Source organism: Oryzias latipes, chromosome 7 (assembly GCF_053564925.1).
Source record: "Oryzias latipes strain Hd-rR chromosome 7, Olatipes_Hd-rR_3.1".
NCBI lineage: Eukaryota > Metazoa > Chordata > Actinopteri > Beloniformes > Adrianichthyidae > Oryzias > Oryzias latipes.
In genome coordinates this window covers 4,334,926-4,354,786 of record NC_136243.1, presented here as the reverse complement: position 1 = coordinate 4,354,786, position 19,861 = coordinate 4,334,926, and the positions used below count along the sequence as shown (strand labels likewise).

The window sequence follows — 19,861 nt, the reverse complement described above, 5'->3', positions numbered from 1 at the left end:
CATGCTGGAGCTGCAGCTGCAGTCTGCTGCTCGTTTATCAGGTCAATTGATACGCAAGTTCTGTTTTATGTCCAATTTACTGTTAAATCATTAATCCAGATGACAAACTGGACTAGCAAGTGGGTTCATTCCCATATCACCTGCTGAGAACTTCAAAAACAAAGTAGCATTAGATGAACTCAAAGGCTTCCATTTTATTACTATACAGGGTTTTGGCGTGCTGTTAAACCTGGAAGCTGACTCAGCAGCACAACACAAACCTGCCAAATGAAGACTTAGGAGCTTTTTCAAACTAACAGATTTCTGCAGCAGTAACGGCTATGTGCTCTCGTACACGCATGAAAAACCAGCAGACCGTGACAGGCTGTCACATAGCTTGAACAGATTTATTTTTTTTAATAAAATGTATGAAAAGATACAGAGAAACCTGGCATTCATAACAATAATGCAATAGAAAAAGGCACAGACCGCTTCCAAAATAAATAAAAGCATTGCGATGGCAGTCATCTCTGGCTGCTGCTGCTGGCCTGAGCCTCTCTGTACAGCTGAGTCCAGCTCTGAGGCTCCTGCTCATGAAGCTGAGGGCAAACAGCAAAGCATCGTCAGTTCAGAGTCCACTAGTCTACATCTGAGAAGAAAGCACCACAAAGCAGAACCGTGGTCACCAACAAGCCACTCACCTGGCCCATGAACTCCAGAATCTTGGCTTTGGACACCTCCATGTCCGCCCGCTGACCCCAGCGGAATTCATGCTCCATGGGCTCAGTGTGAGGAATCCGCACATACTCCAGATACCTGCAGACATCCAGCATTCCCACGGTCATCCCTCCGGGCTTACAAAGGAATTAGAGGAGACAGAGCTGGAACAATGCAGGTCAACAGCGTAGGACAGTCTGGAAGGAGCGTCACTAAAATACAGAGTACTTGGGGTCAGACTGGACCGAACCGTCAAAGGTCGATGTCTGAAGCGTGCACTGCTCCAGCCGTGCTGCTGGGGGGCTGGCGGCTTCACCTTCAATTGCTCTGTGGTGTGGTATAAACCAGAGTCTATGGTTTGAGAGAAACTGGCTCTGAACACACCAGTGGGATTCAAGCTCACAGAGAGGCGTTTCAAACAGACGAAAACAAATGAGTGAAGAAGTAAAACAGTCAAAAAACAAAACAGAAGTCCTCCAAGCTGAAAGAGTATAATGTGGAACGTCCCACTCTTTCGCCGTCTTCTCTCTTCAATCTGGTTCAAAAAGAAATGCATGAAAAATGCAACGTACATCAAGTCTAGCCTCATGCACAAGAGGGGTTTATACAAATACACAACTTCTGTGTTTGAAGCTACGTAACCTCATAATGTAAGCAACATTTATCCACAGGACGCCAGCAGCCAGGGCTGCACAACAGGAGGAAAATTTCAGAGTGTGATTGGAGTGATCATTATTGCAACGATGATAATGTAAGGGTGGGGTCATCTGGACCCCATTGGATAGCACAAGGGTTAAGTTGATTCGTTAGCTACTTCACTCTGCCATGAGATTGTTTTTGCATGTGTGTAAACTTCTAAGGTAACCATTTATCTCAGTTTATGCCGTCTTTGGCGATACGCATATCGCACAGGCTGATACCGCGATAACGAAAATCTTTCTTTGGTTCAGGCCTGCCTTCAGCTAGCACAGGTTTGCTAAGCTGCTAGAAAAAGCCATCGTACCTGTGTGAGTCAGTAATAATGCAGAGCCTAATTCATATTTCTTGTTTTATTTGATTGATCGTAAAAGAATGTTCTACTGCTACGCTGGTTCTTACCTTTGACGCACAAACTCCTCTGTGACGAGTCTCTTCACGTCTCCAAACTCTTCGTGCTTCTCTCTGAGGTTTTCATCAGCAGACATGCAGAAAAGGAGGAAGGCAGTGAAACCTATGGAAGGTTTTTAAACCATCGCTAAAGGCACAAAAACATGGTCTCACCCAGAGTCAACTCGCAGTTTCTTTAGTGTGTTCCAGATGACATCTAAGAACCAAGAGGAGTAAACTTTAATGTCTTTACTGAGCAAAACAAACAGAACTAAAACAGTTAATGGAATTGACTGAATAAGGAACAAAACTATAGTTAAAACCTGTTAAACTCACTTTCTCTGACGACACCTCCCTTCATGAAAGTAACACCCAGAATCACGAAAAGTAGACCAAGTTTGGGATTTGCAGGGCATCTACACACACAGAAAAACAACAATAAACCTCATTTATGGACCATTCAAATGAGCGTTTCTCAAAATGACACGATACTCACTCGACTGGTGAAGGTTTGTCAGCGGCTTCCAGGTTATTGATCAATATATATGTGTGATTTTTGGGGTCAATTTCAACCAGTTTCAAACCAAACACCTGAGCAAGAGTTAAAAAAAGAAGAACCTCACAAATGTGATCTACTGAGACAATAAATGAAGACAAGAATGCAGTCAGGTAGAACAAACCTGCTCAAAGGTCCGAGCTGCTCGCTTTATGATCTCAGGATAGATGTTTCTGTAGTCCTTCACCACGTGTTTCACAAGGTCTGAGAAGACATTAGCAGGCAGTGAGTCACCTCTGCAGCTGTCGCATGTTCAAACTCCCTATCCACTGCTCTAGATGCAGTGGCGGCGTGCTTTCCACCACTGCGTCCGACGCTTTGCTTTGCACTCGGTGACGTTGGCTTGGATGCAGCTGCTCGGCCATGGAAACCCCTTCCATGAAGCTCTCTGCGTGCTGGACTTGGGCTAACATGAAGCTCCTGGGAGCAGCCCGTTCTTTCACAAACGTTAGCACAAACAGTCTGCATGCATGAGGGCCTGATTTGATACACCTGTGTTCAGGGCAAGTGATTAGGACACCTGATTCTGATCATTTGGACGGGGGAGCCAGTACTTTTGGTAATATAGTACATGTCTTCATCACCAGTTACATCGTGAAGTGAAGCTTTAACTCTCATGGAAAGTTTACCAAAATGCTTTGCTGCTGCTCCGCCCCTTCAAATAGGGAGGTGGAACTTAGATGAAAGGTTGGTCCTCCATGAAGAGGCGTGACAACAGTCTGCTGCTCTAAGCTTCAACAAACATTTGATACCCTAACGGGTGTTCAACTTCAACATTACAGAATGTTTCAAACAGGTTTAAAGACAATGTTCACATTTGAAATGTAAGCATCTATGTACTGTATGTAATTCATTTCTTGTGATTGAAGTTGAAGGCACAGATCCCGACCGTCTGGGACTCCTTCAGCCTGGATCCCAAGACATGTCTGTTACTTTTCAGCATGTTTTCTTTTACACTCGTTTCTATCTTTGAAGGACCGTTCCAGCCGCTGAGAGAAATCAATGTTAACAACCACCAACACACTGAACTTCAGCTTCCTGTTGACTCCATGTTGTCCTCTGTCGTGTTCTGGGTTCATTTCCTGCAGCTGACACGATTTTACTAGTCTGATGAATTTGAGGAAGACCTAGTGTTTGGAGACCTTCTCCTACTTTAGTCAATGGGAAGTTAAAGACCCACTCCAATGAAAATGATGCTTTTGGTGTATTTAACATGTTCTTGTAGCAGTTCTCTCTTGATGGAGGACATATAGAAAGAAAGTTAAGTCTAAAAATGTGTCTCTGCGTAATTCTTTAATGGAATTGTGGTGAAGCAGAAAAAAACAATACTGTGGTTGTCTCATACAAACTACAATCAGGGGGCCACAAGCTCCCTGCCCCTTTCTGATTCATCCACTTACATACAAATAGATCCATTCATGAACTGTATGACTGGACAGCTACAACATTGCTCACCATTTTTGTTGCACCGCTAATGTTAGGTTGGGGTTGTGAGGGGTTGAGAGTGTAAACATAGGGATGATGGGACATGAAGGAATCTCACAGTCCCGCCCACAACTCAGAGGTAATGAACTCTGCTCTGCAGAAACTGTGTCCTAGAAAGCGACACAGGTTGTTGGATTTTGCCTGAAAAAGCATCATCCTAATTAAAAGACCAGTGGGAACGCTTTGACAACAGTGGAACTTTAACCAAGTCTCCTCTCAAAAGACTGCATGCGCTTCCTTGTCTTGACTGTAGGGAACCATGTTACCTGTTCACTAACAACAACTTTAAGTCACCAGTTTAATTAACAAACTCATAATTGCACTGTGAACTTTTCTTAAAACATCTCCAATTCTCTTACATCAATTCATTCTACAATCAGTATTTATAAAGCGCACACATTTTGTGATAAATACGAAAGCTTTTTAAGCAAACTAGATCCTACAAATATAATGTTACACAAAACAATGAGAACAAAAGCTAAATAACACAAAGCAAACTAAATTTAATTAGGCCTGGATATAAATCAGTCCTAAACGCCTTCCTGTGGTTCAAAATGTGGCGGTCAGAGTTTTGATGAAGACCTGGAAGAAATAAAAACACACATTCCCATTCGTCCTATTGTCCTGTCATGCATTAAATCTGCATTTTCCCACAGTGCCCTGTGCTCTCTTCCTTCCTGTTCACTTTGTACGCCAGTGACTTCCAGTACAACTCAGAGTCAGGCCATCTTCAGAAATTCTCTGATGACTCCGCGGTTGTCGGCTGCATTAATGGTGGGCAGGAGGAGGAGTACAGGGGACTTGTGGATGAATTCCTGAGGTGGGCTGGAGAAAACCACCTGCTGCTCAATGTGGAAAAGACCAGAGAGATGGTGGTGGACTTCAGGAAGAAACTTCCAGCTTCCCAGCCTCTCAGCATCTTTGGCAGAGAGGTGGCAGAGGTAGAGGAGTACAAGTACTTGGGAGTAATCATCGACAACAGACTGAGCTGGAAGAGCAACAGCACTGCTGTGTATAAGAAGGCCAGCAGCAGACTCCACTTCCTGAGGAGGCTGAGGTCCTTCAACGTGTGCAGCAAGATGCTTGAAATATTCTACCAGTCTGTTGTGGTCAGCACTCTGTTCTTCTCCGTTGTCTGCTGCTGGGGGGGGCAGCATAGCTGCTAGGGACAGCAATAGACTGAACAAAATGATTAGAGGCGCTGGCTCTGTAGTCTGATGTAAAATGGACACGTTTGAAGCTGTGATGGAGAGGAGGACTTTAAACAAGCTGGTATCCATCATGGATAATCCTGAGCATCCTCTCCATCCTGTTCTTGACGGTCAGCAGAGCGCCATCTCCAATAGGCTAAGGCAGCTTCACTGTCACACCAACCGCTACAGGAGATCATTCCTACCTCACTCCATTGGACTCTAGAACTCATCATCAATTTGCAATAGATAAACTCATTTGAGGTCTGTCTGTTTTTCTCCAGAGCTGTCATGCAATCCAACTGTTTTCACTGATGGTTCTTTCTGATTGATTGTTCTGTTGTCATCCATTGTTTGTATGTTTGTATCTTGAGCCTAACGCTGACGCTGTAACAACCCAATTTCCCAAGCTGGGATCAATAAAGTATCTTTATCTCATCTTATCTTATGTCTCTCTGCTATGATCTGTAATGTGATGCGCTATAGCAGAGGTGCTCATCATGTCGATCACAATCGACCGGTTGATCTTCAAGGACATGAGGGTAGATCGCAGGCCAGCAAAGATAAATAACCAAAAAAATAAAAAAATGTACTTCTAAAAAATCTGTTAGCGAATCGAAATCCTCACCGAGAAGTACGGGACTTGATTGTCACGCAGAACGGCCAATCAAACATCCTCTGATACATACGTCACTCCACATGCGTGTTTAAATTCACTGGGTGTAAATACTGTCCGTCATCAGAAAGTCACTTCCTGCCCCACGGCACGTCAAGTCCACGGCAGAAGACCACCCCGCCCACTGGGAGTCGCCCCTTAGACACGGTGTCTGCAGCTGGCCTGCAGTTCCCGCCCGATGGATCCGAGCCCACCAGGCCAGCAGTGTTTTCCTGTAGCCCGCAGTTCTCGAGCGCTGCCCATGGAGCCAGCATTAGAAATGCCATGCTGCCCCCGTTGCACGGTTTACAGGAGAACATGACATACGATAGGCGCTGCTTTCTGTTTTTGTACTAAAACGCCTCATCTGTTAATACTAAAGTACCTCCTTACAAAGATTTGTGTCCTCTTACTGTGTAGTTTTTGAATCATCAGTACATAAACAATGTTATGTACTAATAGTTCATAATACTATGTTAATTAAACAGTATTTTAGTCTCAAAATACTATATATACATACACATATGTAGATCTTTAAGACATTGTCGTCTCAAAAGTAGCTCACATGCTAAAAAAGTGTGGCCCCCAGCGCTAAAGCATCTGTAATGCGGGGGCTCTACCTAGTGGCCAAACTGAAATGCAGGAACAGAATGATCTGCAGATTTTTGTTAGAGCGTCTTCTTTTGAGAAACCATGCAACACTGTATAGTGTTAACAATCTCATTGATTTATTATTTCACTAAAAGATTTAACAGTATGTGAAATGCATCAGATTAATGAATATATTCACAACATAGATTATTCTTGTATCTCTACACAAATATGTAAATGTGTAAAACGTTTAAATTCAAAATTGAATAGAATCAAAAGAATGGGGAAAAGAATTGTGGATTGAATCGATCCTGGAAAGTATTGGTGATACCCAGCCATGGGTTATATACTTGATCTCATACATTCAAGCAGCTACAGGTGATGTGTCTGTGTTACCTGCTCGGCGCACAGGAACTTTCTTTTGGTCCTTCACCAGGAAGTATTGAATCACCTCTGAAGTCTGCACAACGGCAAAAGAGGAAGACATTTCAGTGTTTTGTTTGGTTCAGAAAAAGCTGAAAACAGGTTTGTTTTTCATTTCAGTGTGCGTTGGCTGGGGACCTTCTGGTCCACTTGTGCAGGTGTCAGCTTCTCCAGCCCTCTCTGGACCTGTGACGTGCTCGGCTGAGTGAACGTCGAATCCTCGTTGTCCTCCTGAGTCCCAGACGAGCTGGGCTGCCTCTGCATGGAGAGACACACAGGCTGACTCTATCATCTATGCCCACGTGATTCAGAAATCAAACTAGCGCCGTCTGTCCAGGAGGGTTCTGCCAAAACTGACAGAAATAGAAGCATTTCCCTGCGTTCACCTGCTAGCATTCTTTGGTCAAACAAAACATGAAACCAGCAGCAGCTTTTACAGAGAGAGGAGTTTTAAATCCTTTTGACTCTGGTAAATATATCCTGTGTTTAAGAAAAATAAAGTTTATTGGTAAAGTTTTGTTCGAACTTTTTGTCAAGTGTAAAGACCAGAACCAGCAGGAGGCCTGACGGCCAGAAAGAGTGAAGAACAAGCGAACTTACTCTGTTCTGAGAGAAGCTCTGAGAGCCGAAAGACCGTTTTCTTTGCGTCATTGTGACCAGAAGAAGAAGCCTGTCCAAACAAAACTAAACGAGACAAACAAACGAAAGATAAAGGCCGAACAGCTCAAGTGGGCATTTTAACAACAAGATTAAAAAAAAACAAAAAAATCAAGGAAAAAACTAGTTAATTACCTAAAGGTACACCACACTCGAAAATTATTCAGAGCCAACCGCCAAAAACAACTGGCGCGTGTTGATGACGTAATGCGTATGTTTACTTCCTGTGTAAATGTGGGAGGGGCCCAACATAAAGCTTTATTAAAAAATACAAACCCACAAAACAAAAAGACGCAAAAGCTTGATTCCTGCATCGATGCCATCATTTAATAGTTACCAAATTTTAACACACAGAAGAAGATCACTTTTTCCCTAAAAGAGAAAAAATAAATAAAATCTGATTCCTCATGGGATTGTTACAGGATAAACCTCTTCGTTGGCCTGACACAAACCATTCTATAACTATTACTATAGGGTCATCAGAGTATTTGGTAATCAAGAAAGTTGTCTTTTTCTGAACACTTCAGTTTTATTTTTTGTAAATAAATCGTGCATTTTGATTAAATCACATTCCCAATTCGTTCTAACAGCTGTCTTAGAGAAGGAAATTAAAAGAACAATTGGAATCCAAGCTGGCACTGGAAAATTCAAAAATGAATTCATAGAGATGATAAAAAAAAGACTAGACAACAGGCAAAACAAATCAAAAAACTGAAAAATTATAGAGCTGAGCTAAATGTAATGTAAACTGGCGTGCTTGTGCCTGAAACCAGAAAACAGAACCAAACAAAGCATACATTACCCTACAAAACAAAAGCCAAGAAATATGGACAGATCATCTCAATTTTGTGTTTAAACTTTTTAAAAGTTCCAGTTCTAAATGATCTGGCCTGTTTTCTCTCCACTGTACGGGGTTTGCAGATTCCCATTGGTAGATGTGATGGAGCAGCTGCAGAACATAAGGACTTAGCACCACACTCTGGAGCCACACATTTTTGATTTTTACGTGTAAAAAAAGGAGTTGGTTGTGGTTGATTTCTCCAGATAACTTTACTTTACTTTAAAAGGCATCAGACTTAAGCAAACTGAGAAGACCCCACCCATGACCCATGATCCACCCTAACACGACACAGTGCATGTGGGGAGTCCGGTACTCAAAGCAGCTGAGATGAAGGAAGAGGCAACAGTTTCTCCACTTAAGAACTTTGTGGCTGGGGGGGTTGGTGGAGCCTGCTTGTTGCTGGTCGGACACCCTCTAGACACCATCAAGGTCAGATGCACCCCTCACTTCTTCAATATCCACCTGCAAACAGGAACCAGAGTTTCTTGTAACCAGTGAGGTCTGAGGTTTTTTTTTGGTCAGTTTAATCATTCAGCCTGAACGTCTTCAAAGGACTTCAGACTGGCTTTATTTTTATGCTCCATGGTGTCAAGTTACTAAGCAGACAGACATTAGATAATTGCAAATTATAGACTTCAAATAAAAAAGAAGTTATAAAAGACAATGTCTCAATTTTCTAGGAAAGTAAAAACATATAAACTTTTTTTTAATGTTATATGCATTTGAGCAATTTTAAAGAAAATTCACAGAATCCAGTGGAGAAAAAATGTAACCAAGAAATACTTGACATATTTCATATTAAAATGTACATTTTTATGTTTTTTCCAGTGTACAAGTACTTGAAAATAATAAACTGATACAGAAAAAACACGATGAATAATCTAGGATCAAATCATTAAAGGGTAGATTCATTTTTTTTCTTCTTACTGTTTATATTGACCTATTTTCCATCCCTTTAAATAACCACATTTTACATCACTTGGTATTTCAAACTTCACGTATTTTGCCAGAAAGACTTTTTTTTTTATGCTAGCTGTTGATCTCAGCTAACAGCGGTTAACAAACAGCCTTTTAGGTCTTTGCAGCAGATGTGGATGGGTGTTCCTCTTATCTCACAGCAACGTCTCAACCGTCTTTCCCTCAACACTTTGCCTCTGTTCCATATACTTCAGGTCATACTGCAGACACAGCCTAAAGCTCCCCCTTCTGCTCTTTACTCTGGAGTCTATGACTGTTTCTGCCACATTGTGGGCAGACAGGTAAAAACAAAAACCTTGATCATTCATTTAATGAAACACTTTAATGCTGAGTTGTAATCCTATTTGTTAACCTTTCCTGACACGATCCAGAGATGTTTTTACTCATTTAAACCAAATGTTTACAGTTGTACTGCATATGCATCTGTATTGTAGGGCATTGCTGGTCTTTATAGAGGTATGGGGGCCCCTCTTGCAAGTGTGGCCCCTATGATGGCTATCAGTTTCCTTAGCTTTGGTTTGGGGAAACGGCTGCAGCAGAGAGACCCTGACATAACCCTCTCGTGAGTAAACACCACCACCTGCCATGCTTGATGTACTTTTAAAGATCCACCCCAATGAAAATGGTTTTTGGGATGTTTTCAACATGTTCTTGTGGCTTTTTTATGATGGGGGATATATTTAAAGAAAATTAAGCTCAAAACTACGTTTCTAAGTGTGTATTTTCTCAAATCGATGTGAATCAGGAGCAGACGAAAATAAATGATGAAAAAGAACTAATTGGTCATGTAGAACCTTCAACACCAGGCCACAAGCACACTGCTCCGCTCCACACTGACAATGACAGAGACACAGGCAGTAAAAATTCAATTGAAAGAGGATTTTTCTGGGAAAACTTTGGAAGATCAGGAGAAGACAGTAAAAGTGTGGACATCTGCCCTCTTTGTGAGACATCATGGGCATTTGATTGAGGGACAAGGCCTGGTAGCATACTCTAGACAGGTTAGAGTGGGAAAAACTCTCAGCAGGGGTGAAGGTACCCTGATGTCCATCTAAAAGATTAGGAGAAAGTTGCTAAAGGTGCAGCCCCAACTTGATTAGTGACAGAAAATGAATGGATGGGAAAAACTTGGACAAAGCAGTATTGAAAGACTAAAAGTAGTTTTAAAGCTGCACTCGTGTAGTTTTCTGGTACAGAACCACTCCCCCATACATTTTTCTTGTTACGTTTTAATGGTATGATGTGTAAGACAGAGTTTGGTTAGAAGGTTCTCAAAGAACAGAAGTCAATGCAGTGCTCTAAAGTCCCACTCTGATCATCCTGAAAGCGTTCCCAGTGGTCTTTTCATTATTGATGATGCCGTTTTCAGACAAAATCTGAAAACCTGTCCTTTTCTAGGACATAGTTTCTGCAGAGTGGCAGGAGTTCATCAGAAATTCACCTCTAAGTTGTGGGTGGACTGTTGGTGCAGAGCGAGCCCACCTCCACTTCCTTGCACCCATAACTGAGCTCTCAGTTGACACTCCCTCCCACTAGCGTACAGCCCCAAACACCTCCAGCCTAAAAATAACGGTACTACAAGAATGGCAGCAATATCGTAGCTATCCAGTCGTAGATCCAGATTCCAGCTCAGACGAGGAAAACAAAGACGTTCATGGATCTATTTGTCAGCTAGTGGATGCATCAGAATGGAGCAGAGTCGTATGAGCACATGTTAAAAACACCAAATACATCATTTCCCTCTGAGTGGATAATAATAAGTGTAGCAGTTGTGCGTTTGAATGTAGAAACTGAAGCTTGGATCTGTCATGAAACAGATTTTTTTCCATTTGGTACCTTTCAGGCACAGGCAGATATTCTTTTCAGGCTGTTTGGCAGGAACCTTCACTACAGTGGTTGTCGCACCAGGAGAACGAATCAAGTGCCTGCTTCAGGTAGTTGGTGTGAATTTCTACTGTTCTGAACACAGAGAGGGGCTCCATAGCGTCTGTACCAACTCAACTGTGGATCCTACATATAAAAAAAAACATTTGCATCAATATTTCTAACGTACCCAGAGAACAGAGAAGTTTCTTATACTATTTGCTTTTATACTCTAAGTATTCATTGTGTGGGGGGTCATGGGTGTGTGTGTGTTAATGGAGGGAGGGGGAGTGTAAAGGATGGGCTGGATTTTCTTCTTTCCATTTATTTATTTGGTCTGTTTGAGAAGTGCTTTTTTATGAATAAAGTTCATTATTATTATTATTAACACGAGCACTTGCTTCATTGTTACACAACATTTTAAGCTGGCTTTGGTTCAGAAAATACTTTTACTTTTACTAAGGGACAGAAAATCAATAACTTTGGCTGTTCTGGATATATTTTCAACCTGGCAGTCACCCTTGTGGAATACTGTAGAGAGGCCATCAACAACATTAGTTCCACCTAAAATGGTTAAATCTGTGTTTTAAAAAAAAAAAAAATCCCTCTGTTTAATTGGTGTTCAGACAAAACCACAACAACTTACATCAGAACCACAATCTGGTTCAAAGTGATCCAAGTATTATTAGAGTTTATCACATAAATGTTGACAAGCATTATGAATTGAAATTTTAGTTTTTAATTTTCAGGTGCAATCAAGCAGCGGAGAGTCCAAGTATGCAGGTCCACTAGACTGTGCCTTCAAGCTGTATCAGGAAGATGGAATCCGCAGCGTCTACAAAGGAACCCTCCTCACCTTAATCAGAGGTTCATCATGCATTCATACCATCTACAGACTCACAGGAGAGTTATACAAAATCCAAACTGTTGTGCAACACTTATCTGTATTTCCAAATTTATTTTCAAAATGATTACCTCTTTTATGCGGCCAATACTTTTGCATGGTTTAAACGTATTATCTAGTAAATATTTCTCTCAACAGAAATGTTGTTGTGGTGATTTAAGCACAAAGTAAAACCCACAAGTTTTCACTAATCAAAGAGTCCTTGTCTCTGATCAGAGAAAGAATTTTACAAACTATACATATGAATTGTATTGTTTTTAATAAAAAAAAATCTTTACATTTTAAAAGCTCTGTCCCAACAAAAATCTTGTGTACCTTCTGGTAGAAAGTTCTCACTGTGTTCTTCTGTTCAGTCGTTCAGCATTGCTGCCTCAACAGCTAGCCCACATCTCAATACAACATGTGGCACATTGAACAGTTGAAGTGGAATAAGACAGTTTTCTCCAAAACATGTTTGACTTTCTGAAGACCTCCAACACTTTTGGTTCTTTTTTTAACTTATCCAGTCAATCAGCTGAGCAAACAGATCAGAGCTGAAAGCCTCTTGTGTTGGACATATTTTAATATTACAATAAGAAATTAGGAATTTTCTGACTCATGAGGGGTATATTTGTATAAACCACTATTGTACTTGAGGCTAATTTATATTTGCATACATTTCTTTTTAAACACGACAATGCTTACTTTATTCTTCATTTGTTCTACATGTGACTTCTGTTTAAATTTGTGATCAAACAAAACACCCAATAATTTGATTTCAGACCCTGTTTTAATTGAGACATCTGTAAAGTTGGACATAAGTGCTGCATTTCCTCAGGGAATAACAACCAAATATTAGTTTTGTCCATTGAGAAAAACAGTAGTTAATTTTTTCCAAACCTTTGCTCATTTGACTTTCTATACTTCTGATTGACCTTTTCCTAATTTATTTCACAGACATTATTCATGAATTAAAACATGTTAGTCTAATGATTACGATGTGTGACATAGTGCACAGGTTTGTATAGGTTTGCATATCCTAGTTATTGAAATTAACATATTAGTGTCTATTTCTTAAAAAAAACGGTGTATTATTTGACATTTTATAAGTCACAAGTCATAGTACATCGTTTGAAATGTTTATCACAAATAAAGCATTTCTCCACATGACTAAATCACTGCAGTGTTTCTGGGTTTATTTGTTCTAAGTCTGCACTGATTAATCAATAAATACTTTATTATAAATAGCTCAATTTATACAAAAGAAATTGTTGTTTTTGACAAAGGTCTGCACTTATTTATGGCATGTTTATCTCTAGCTTTAAATAAAAGCATCAGCTTTGCTGAGTCACAACAGATCTATAGTCAAATGAACCCAGCTCATCCCCCACTCCAGTTAATATTATGAGCCTGAAGCCTCATAACAGGTCTTTCTCATTCTATAGATGTCCCCTCTACTGGTCTGTACTTCTTAACATACGAATACCTCAAGTGTGCGCTCACACCTGCGGGTCAAAGGTCAGTCATGTCATTAACATAGATGACTTTTACGGAGCCTAAAGGTCGTTGGCTCCTTGTTGGTGTAACCTGTGATCTCTTCAGTGTTTCTCATCTCAGCACTCCAAACATTTTACTGGCTGGTGGGGTTGCAGGAGTATTGAACTGGACGGTTGCTCTTCCTCCAGATGTCCTCAAGTCCAACTTCCAGACAGGTCAAAAAAGACGTCGAACATTCATTTTTCTCATTTTTTTATTTTTACTTGTTTGTTTGTTTTGTCTTGCTTTGGGGGGTGGGGGCGCCCTGGGAGGGGGGGCATTGTGCCAATCCCTCAGATATGTCAGGGGCATGAGTGGTGGTGCTGGGCCTCCTGCCCTTCAAGTGTAGCGCAGGGCCCCTCCCTTGCTAACTGTCCCTCCGCGCTGGCCCTGGCTCGGCCTCTCTCTGCGGCTGGCTGGCCGCTTCCTGGACGCCTGGTTGTTCTTGGAGGTGGAGACGCCCAACGCCCATCCACCTGCTCCTTCCCACTCCCATCCCAACGAATCTTGCACACTTGCGCCTAGGGCTCCAGGAATTGGTTGGATGGGATATGCTGGCAGAGTTCACTGGGGGCGACTCTCTTTGGGGTGACCTCGGCACCTGCCCTCCATTCCACCTTTACTCCCATATTAGACAACTTGATTCATCTAGGGTCTTGTGGGAGTGGTCTGGTGGAGAGGGGCATCCGGGCTTGTCTCTCAACCGTCTGACCCCAATTTTAATTTTCACTTTAGACAACGCACACTGCATGTTGGCACTACACATAAACACCCCTACACCACAAGACGGTAGACGGTATATTTTATATATATATATATATATATATATATATATATATATATATATATATATATATATATATATATATATATGCTATTTGCAAAAGATGGGCTTCCTGCTCTGCTCCATTCTGATCATCCACTGTCAGACAAATAGATCCATGAACGTCTTTGTTTTCCTCGTCTGAGCTGGAATCTGGATCTAAACTGTACGGATGGATAGATCTGATATTGATCACTATTTTTATTTCACTGCTAATGTTAGGTTGGGGATGTGAAGGGCTGTAAATTAGTGGGAGAGAGTGTGAACAGATGGGTGGGGTGTGCGGGTAATTTACAACCATTCTGAAGTTATTTTGACTTGACAAACATGAACCTTAGATGTTGGATTCCCCAGTTCATACTGGGTTCTGCGTGTTCCTTTTCCTGTGCTGCAACTCTTGAAATAGTCAATGTATTATATTGATAATTATTTATTGAACCATTTTAAACTTGGTTTTAGGAATTTATTGCTGATTTGGTTTCAAAGGTTGCATGTGGTAGATTGCTGGATGTAAGTGTGAGGAGGGGAGAGAGTGGAGGTATGTCTGATCACTATTTGGTGGAAGGAAGGTTGCGGGTGTGGGTATGCCATGGGTGAGATCGAGAAAGAGTGGGGATGCAAGAGAAGTTCTGAGAATGAGGGTTTTGAAGAACAGAGAGAAAATGTGTGAGTATCAGAAAAAATTAGGTGGCAAGTGGAATATGGTGAAGGAGCAAATGGTTGTTGGAGTGGAGGAAGAATGGTAACAGTTCAAGAGTGCAGTGGTTGGATGTGCAGAGGGAGTGTGTAGTGTGAGACGTGCTGGGGGTGGTCTAAGAAAGGGAAGTGAATGGTGGTGCGAGGATGTAAGGTTGGCTGTGGCTGAGAAGAGATGTGCGTACGAAGTATGGCTGCAGAGAAAGGACAGGGAGTCATAGGAGTGTTATAAGGAGAAGAAAAGGGATGCTAAGAGAGCTGTGCGTGAGGCAAGAGTGGCTGCGGACGAAAGGCGGGGCAGACAGATGACTGATAATTTTCGAGAGAACAATAAAATGTTTTGGAAGGAGGTGAAAAAGGTGCGAAAGGGAGTGTCGGGGAGGGAGGAGAAAGTGAAAACAGAGGATGGAAGGATGTTGAATGAGGGAAATGCAGTAAGAAAAAGGTGGGCGGAGTATTTTGAGAGGCTGCTGAACGTGGAGGAAGATGCTGTGATTGGGATGGATGGAAGGGAAAGTAGACTGAATGTATTGGGAGAGTTGAATGAAGCGTTGATTACGGGAGAGGAAGTTGAGCAAGCTGTGGGAAAGTTGAAAGTAGGAAAGGCTGCAGGTGTGGATGGGTGTACTATGGAATGCCTGAAGTGTGGTGGAGCGATCGTGATTAAGTGGTTAGTGAGATTGTTGAATATGTGTTTTGTAAGTGGGCAGGTGCCGCTTGATTGGATGAGTGCGTGTGTGGTTCCCCTGTACAAGGGAAAGGGTGATAAGTATGAATGTGGTAGTTTTAGGGGTATTAGTCTGTTGAGTGTTGTATGCAAAGTGTATGCGAGAGTGCTGATTAATAGGGTAGTGGAGGGGACTGAGTGTATGATTGGTGAAGAGCAGTGTGGTTTCAGGAGAGGTGGAGGGTGTGTGGATCAGGTGTTTGTTGTGAGACAGGTGTGTGAAAAGTTTTTGGCTAAGGGGAGGGAGGTGTTTTGGGCATTCATGGATTTAGAGAAGGGGTATGACAGGATTGATAGAGAGGCGTTGTGAGTTGTGTTGAGTATGTATGGTATTGATGGTAGATTGTTGGAAGGTGTGAAGAGTTTCTATAGAAACAGTAGAGCGTGTGTGAGAGTGGGAAACAGCATGAGTGAGTGGTTTCCTGTGAGGGTTGCTCTGCGTCAGGGATGCGTGATGTCTCCGCGGTTGTTTAACGTGTATATGGATGGTGTGGTAAAAGAGGTGAATGAAAGGGTGTTAGGTACGGGTGTGAGAATGGTGAATACTGACAGCAGCGAATGGAGTGTAAGTCAGTTGCTGTTTGCAGATGTTACTGCACTAGTGGCTGACTCAGAAGAGAGCTCGGCTCGTCTGGTTGAGGAGTTTGGAAGGGTGTGCGACAGAAGGAAGTTGAGAGTGAATGTGGAAAAGAGTAAGGTGATGAGGTGTACGAGGTTAAAGGGTGAATGTAGATTGAATGTGGCATTAAATGGGGAGTTGTTGGAAGAGGAAGAGTGTTTTCAGTATTTGGGGTCGTAGGTCTGTGTGGATGGTGGAATAGGGGGAGAGGTAGAGTTTAGAATGAACGAAGTACGAAAGATATGGGGGGGAATGAAGAGAGTGTTTGAATGTAGGTCACTGGGAAAGGATGCAAAAAGGAGATTGTATGTGTGGTGTGACGCGTATGGATCGTCTGAGAAATGAAGTCATCCGAGAGAGAACTGGTGTGACGCGAGAGTTGGCTTATAGAGCAGAGCAAAAGGCACTGGGATGGTTTGGCCATGTTGAAAGAATGGAAAGGGAGCGTTTGGTGAAAAAGGTATATGAATCTGATGTGAGTGGAGTGAGAATGAGAGGAAGACCGCGAATGGGATGGACAGAGGGTGTAAAAAGAGCGCTAAATGCAAGAGGGATGACTGTGGTGCAGGGGAGAGAGGCTGCTCAGGACAGGGATGGGTGGAGGGAGATTGTGTATGAATGAATGGATGGGTGTGGTAGAGGTCTGGTCTTGGGATGAAACCAGCCTGGGCTGAGGCCCTGCTGTGGAGGTGCCCACACTGGAGTGTGCAGCTGACCCTGGTGAAGTGTGGTGTGGCTTAGACCAGGCCTTAGACCAGTCACACACACACACACGCGCGAACACACGCACACACTGAAGGAGGAGGGTTTGGGGAAGAGAAGGAGGGAGTTAAAATGGTGTGCCCTGTCTAGGCTACCCCACCTTGGTGGGACATAGCCTGGGTATAGAGATAGATAGATTGCTGATCCAAAAATGTCCTCATGTGTATGATGGATTTTAGCAGAGAGGTAGCACACAAATGTCAGGTTTATGGCAAACTAAGAACTGAAACCCAAATAATCTGTTGTTTGAACTTGTCTTAGCTCCAGATGGTAGGTACAGTGGTGTGTGGGACATCCTAAGAACACTGCTGCATGAAGAAGGACCCAGAGGGCTCTACAAGGGATTCAGCGCCGTGCTCCTACGTGCCTTTCCAGCCAATGCGGTAATATTTGTGTTAATGTATTCTTCCGTTATTAATCATGGAAGGTACACATATCCCTCTTCTTATCTTTCCTAGGCCTGTTTTTTGGGGTTTGAGGTGGCGTTGAAGGCGCTGAATATTGTCACAACCAGCTGGTGAAACAAATGGTTTTCTTCTCATCAAAACCTACTTCAAAGCACCCTGCAAACAGGAAAAAATCGAACCAGCTCAGATTGAAATAGGTCCATTTTTTAAATGCATGTCAAATGAGTTCAAACGGTTTTTCATCCGTTTAAAAAAAAAAAAAGTAATTTGGCAACTGCATCAGTGACCGTGTTCGTGCAGAGCAGTATTTCATTCATACATTTTTTGCTTCAAAACTAAACTAAATTCTCATCAAAAACAATAAAAACATGCTCTCTTTGGCTTTCAGCAGAAGCTGAGATACTGCATCTGAGTATAGCGGTTTATACTGACGTTTAGACTGAGGTTGTTGACTAACCCTATTATGACAACTATTAAAGGAACAGATGGAACCAAATTAGTCATTGGTGATGCAGCACAAAATAATAAATGCAGACTAACACAAACAGTTACGAAAATCCTCATCCTTTAGAAGATCCTCTCCTATTATACCTCCAGCAGACAAAACCTCAGCAGAAATCCCGGCTGTGTTCTTTCTGTGGGGAGTATGCATGTTCTCCTCATGCATGTCTGTGTTTTCTCCAGGTTCTCCAGTTTCCTCCCAGTCCAAAACCACACACCTCACAGGTTCATTGGTGTCTTTTAATTATCCCTTCCTAATGTATGTGAGAGTGTGTTTGTGCATCTCTGTGTAGCCCTGCAATGGGCCTTTATGGACCGGGGGAACCCCGCCTTCACCCAACAGCAGCTGGGGTGGGCTCCAAACAGCCCCACAACCCAAACAGGGATCAAGAAATGGATGGATGGAAAATGAATAAAACATAAAGAGTAGGTTGTTTCAAACAATAATTTGAGTGATACTAAACTAAAACAAAAGAAAAAGAGAAGTTATATGTGAAAAAGAGCAACCTTTGGATAGGCTTAACTTGCAGCTGTGTGTAAAATGTTGAAGAAAATCCATCATCCATTCTTCAAACCCACATAATTCCATTCAGGGTCACGAGGACTGAAGGCTAACCCAGCTACTGTTGAGGAGAATAAATACAAGAAAAATGTGATCAACATAAAGGTACAGGACTAAGTTGCTAATGTCAATAAATATACATCTGTGATATAAGCTGATAAAATATTGTGTCATGCTTTCATAATTACTTCTATTGCTATTATTTGTGGTGACCTGTTCTGCTTGTCTTGGGTTAATTTTTAGTCTTTTCTTTTGATTCTGTTCAGTATCAGTTTGTTCTGCCTCACGACTGGTTTGGCTGGTCCTGGTCCTGGTTCTGGTCCTGGTCCTGGTCCTGGTCCAGGCACAATTCAAAACAAATAATTCCATTTTCAGTTTCGTTTTAAATGTTTAGTTTATAAAGTAAACATTTATAAACTAAACATTTAGGGCTAGAAAGGTGATTGAAGTGACTTTGAACGTGGCATGGTTGTTGGTGCCACACGGGCTGGTCTGAGGATCTCAGAAACTGGTCTACTGGGATTTTCACCCAAAACAATCTCTAGAGTTTACAGAGAATGGTCCGAAACAGAGTGAATATTTAGAGAGCAACAGTTCTGTGGGTGGAAATGTCTTGTGGATGTCAGAGGTCAGAGGAGAATGGCCAGACTGGTTCAAGCTGATGGAAAGACAACAGGAACTGAAAGAACCACTGTTTACAACCAAGGTCTGTAGAAGAGCATCTCTGAACGCACAACACGTCCAACCTTGAGGCAGATGGGCTACAGCAGCAGAAGACCACAGGTCACCAAATGGGTAGTTGAATTGAGGCTAAAATTCATGAATCTCCATTTCTGCTCTCACATTCGGACACTAGGGTGAATTTGACGTCAACAACATGAAAGCATGGATCTCTCCTGCCTTGTATCAACAGTTCAGGTGGTGGTGGTGTCATGGTGTGGGAGATATTTTCTTGGCACACTTTGGGCCCCAGGGCTGCACGCTGGCACAGTGGTTAGCGGTCTTGCCTCACAGCAAAAAGGCCCCAGTTCAAGTCCTGCCTGGGGGACCTGAACCAGAACATCAATGGGTGACCTTTCTGTGTTCTCCCCGTGCATCCGTGGGTTTTCTCTGGGGACTCCGGCTTCCTCCCACTGTCCAAAAACATGCTTCATAGGTTAATTGGTCAACCTAAATTGTCCCTAGGTGTGAATGAGAGTGCATGGGTGTGTGATTGTGGACACTCTACCCTGCCACAGACTGGTGAACCGTTCAGTGTGTCCCCTGCCTTCACCCACAAGTGGCCGGGATAGGCTCCAGCAGCCCCGTGACCCCGAAAGGGAAA

General features: G+C 42.4%; 2 protein-coding genes across 2 annotated transcripts; one reads left to right on the top strand and one right to left on the bottom strand.

Annotated features, from left to right (window-relative positions):
* Nucleotides 1–372: 372 nt before the first annotated feature.
* ndnl2 (necdin-like 2) lies at nt 373–7,566 on the bottom strand. Its single transcript, XM_011472993.4, has 11 exons — nt 7,475–7,566; nt 7,283–7,366; nt 6,821–6,940; nt 6,656–6,719; nt 2,463–2,542; nt 2,279–2,373; nt 2,119–2,198; nt 1,957–1,999; nt 1,795–1,857; nt 681–795; nt 373–578 (listed from the first exon to the last, which is right to left on the bottom strand). Exons 2-11 carry the CDS (start codon nt 7,331–7,333, stop codon nt 504–506), a joined length of 786 nt encoding a protein of 261 aa, XP_011471295.1. The 5' UTR covers nt 7,334–7,366; nt 7,475–7,566; the 3' UTR covers nt 373–503.
* A 931-nt stretch (nt 7,567–8,497) lies between these two features.
* si:dkey-150i13.2 (mitochondrial carnitine/acylcarnitine carrier protein) lies at nt 8,498–18,700 on the top strand. Its single transcript, XM_004086381.5, has 9 exons — nt 8,498–8,609; nt 9,353–9,439; nt 9,593–9,720; nt 11,002–11,092; nt 11,771–11,888; nt 13,350–13,422; nt 13,507–13,616; nt 17,329–17,450; nt 17,526–18,700. The coding sequence occupies exons 1-9, from the start codon at nt 8,508–8,510 to the stop codon at nt 17,586–17,588; spliced, it is 894 nt and encodes a 297-aa protein (XP_004086429.1). The 5' UTR covers nt 8,498–8,507; the 3' UTR covers nt 17,589–18,700.
* The last annotated feature ends 1,161 nt before the right edge of the window (nt 18,701–19,861 follow it).

Coding starts and splice junctions, on each gene's coding strand:
- ndnl2 (XM_011472993.4), bottom strand. CDS start 7,333: ATGACGCAAAGAAAACGGTCTTTCGGCTCTCAGAGCTTCTCTCAGAAC. Junction 2,374..2,462: donor CAGCTCGGACCTTTGAGCAG/GTTTGTTCTACC, acceptor ACTCTTGCTCAG/GTGTTTGGTTTGAAACTGGT. Junction 796..1,794: donor GAGGAGTTTGTGCGTCAAAG/GTAAGAACCAGC, acceptor GGATGTCTGCAG/GTATCTGGAGTATGTGCGGA.
- si:dkey-150i13.2 (XM_004086381.5), top strand. CDS start 8,508: ATGAAGGAAGAGGCAACAGTTTCTCCACTTAAGAACTTTGTGGCTGGG. Junction 11,889..13,349: donor CCTCCTCACCTTAATCAGAG/GTTCATCATGCA, acceptor CTCATTCTATAG/ATGTCCCCTCTACTGGTCTG. Junction 13,423..13,506: donor CTCACACCTGCGGGTCAAAG/GTCAGTCATGTC, acceptor TGATCTCTTCAG/TGTTTCTCATCTCAGCACTC.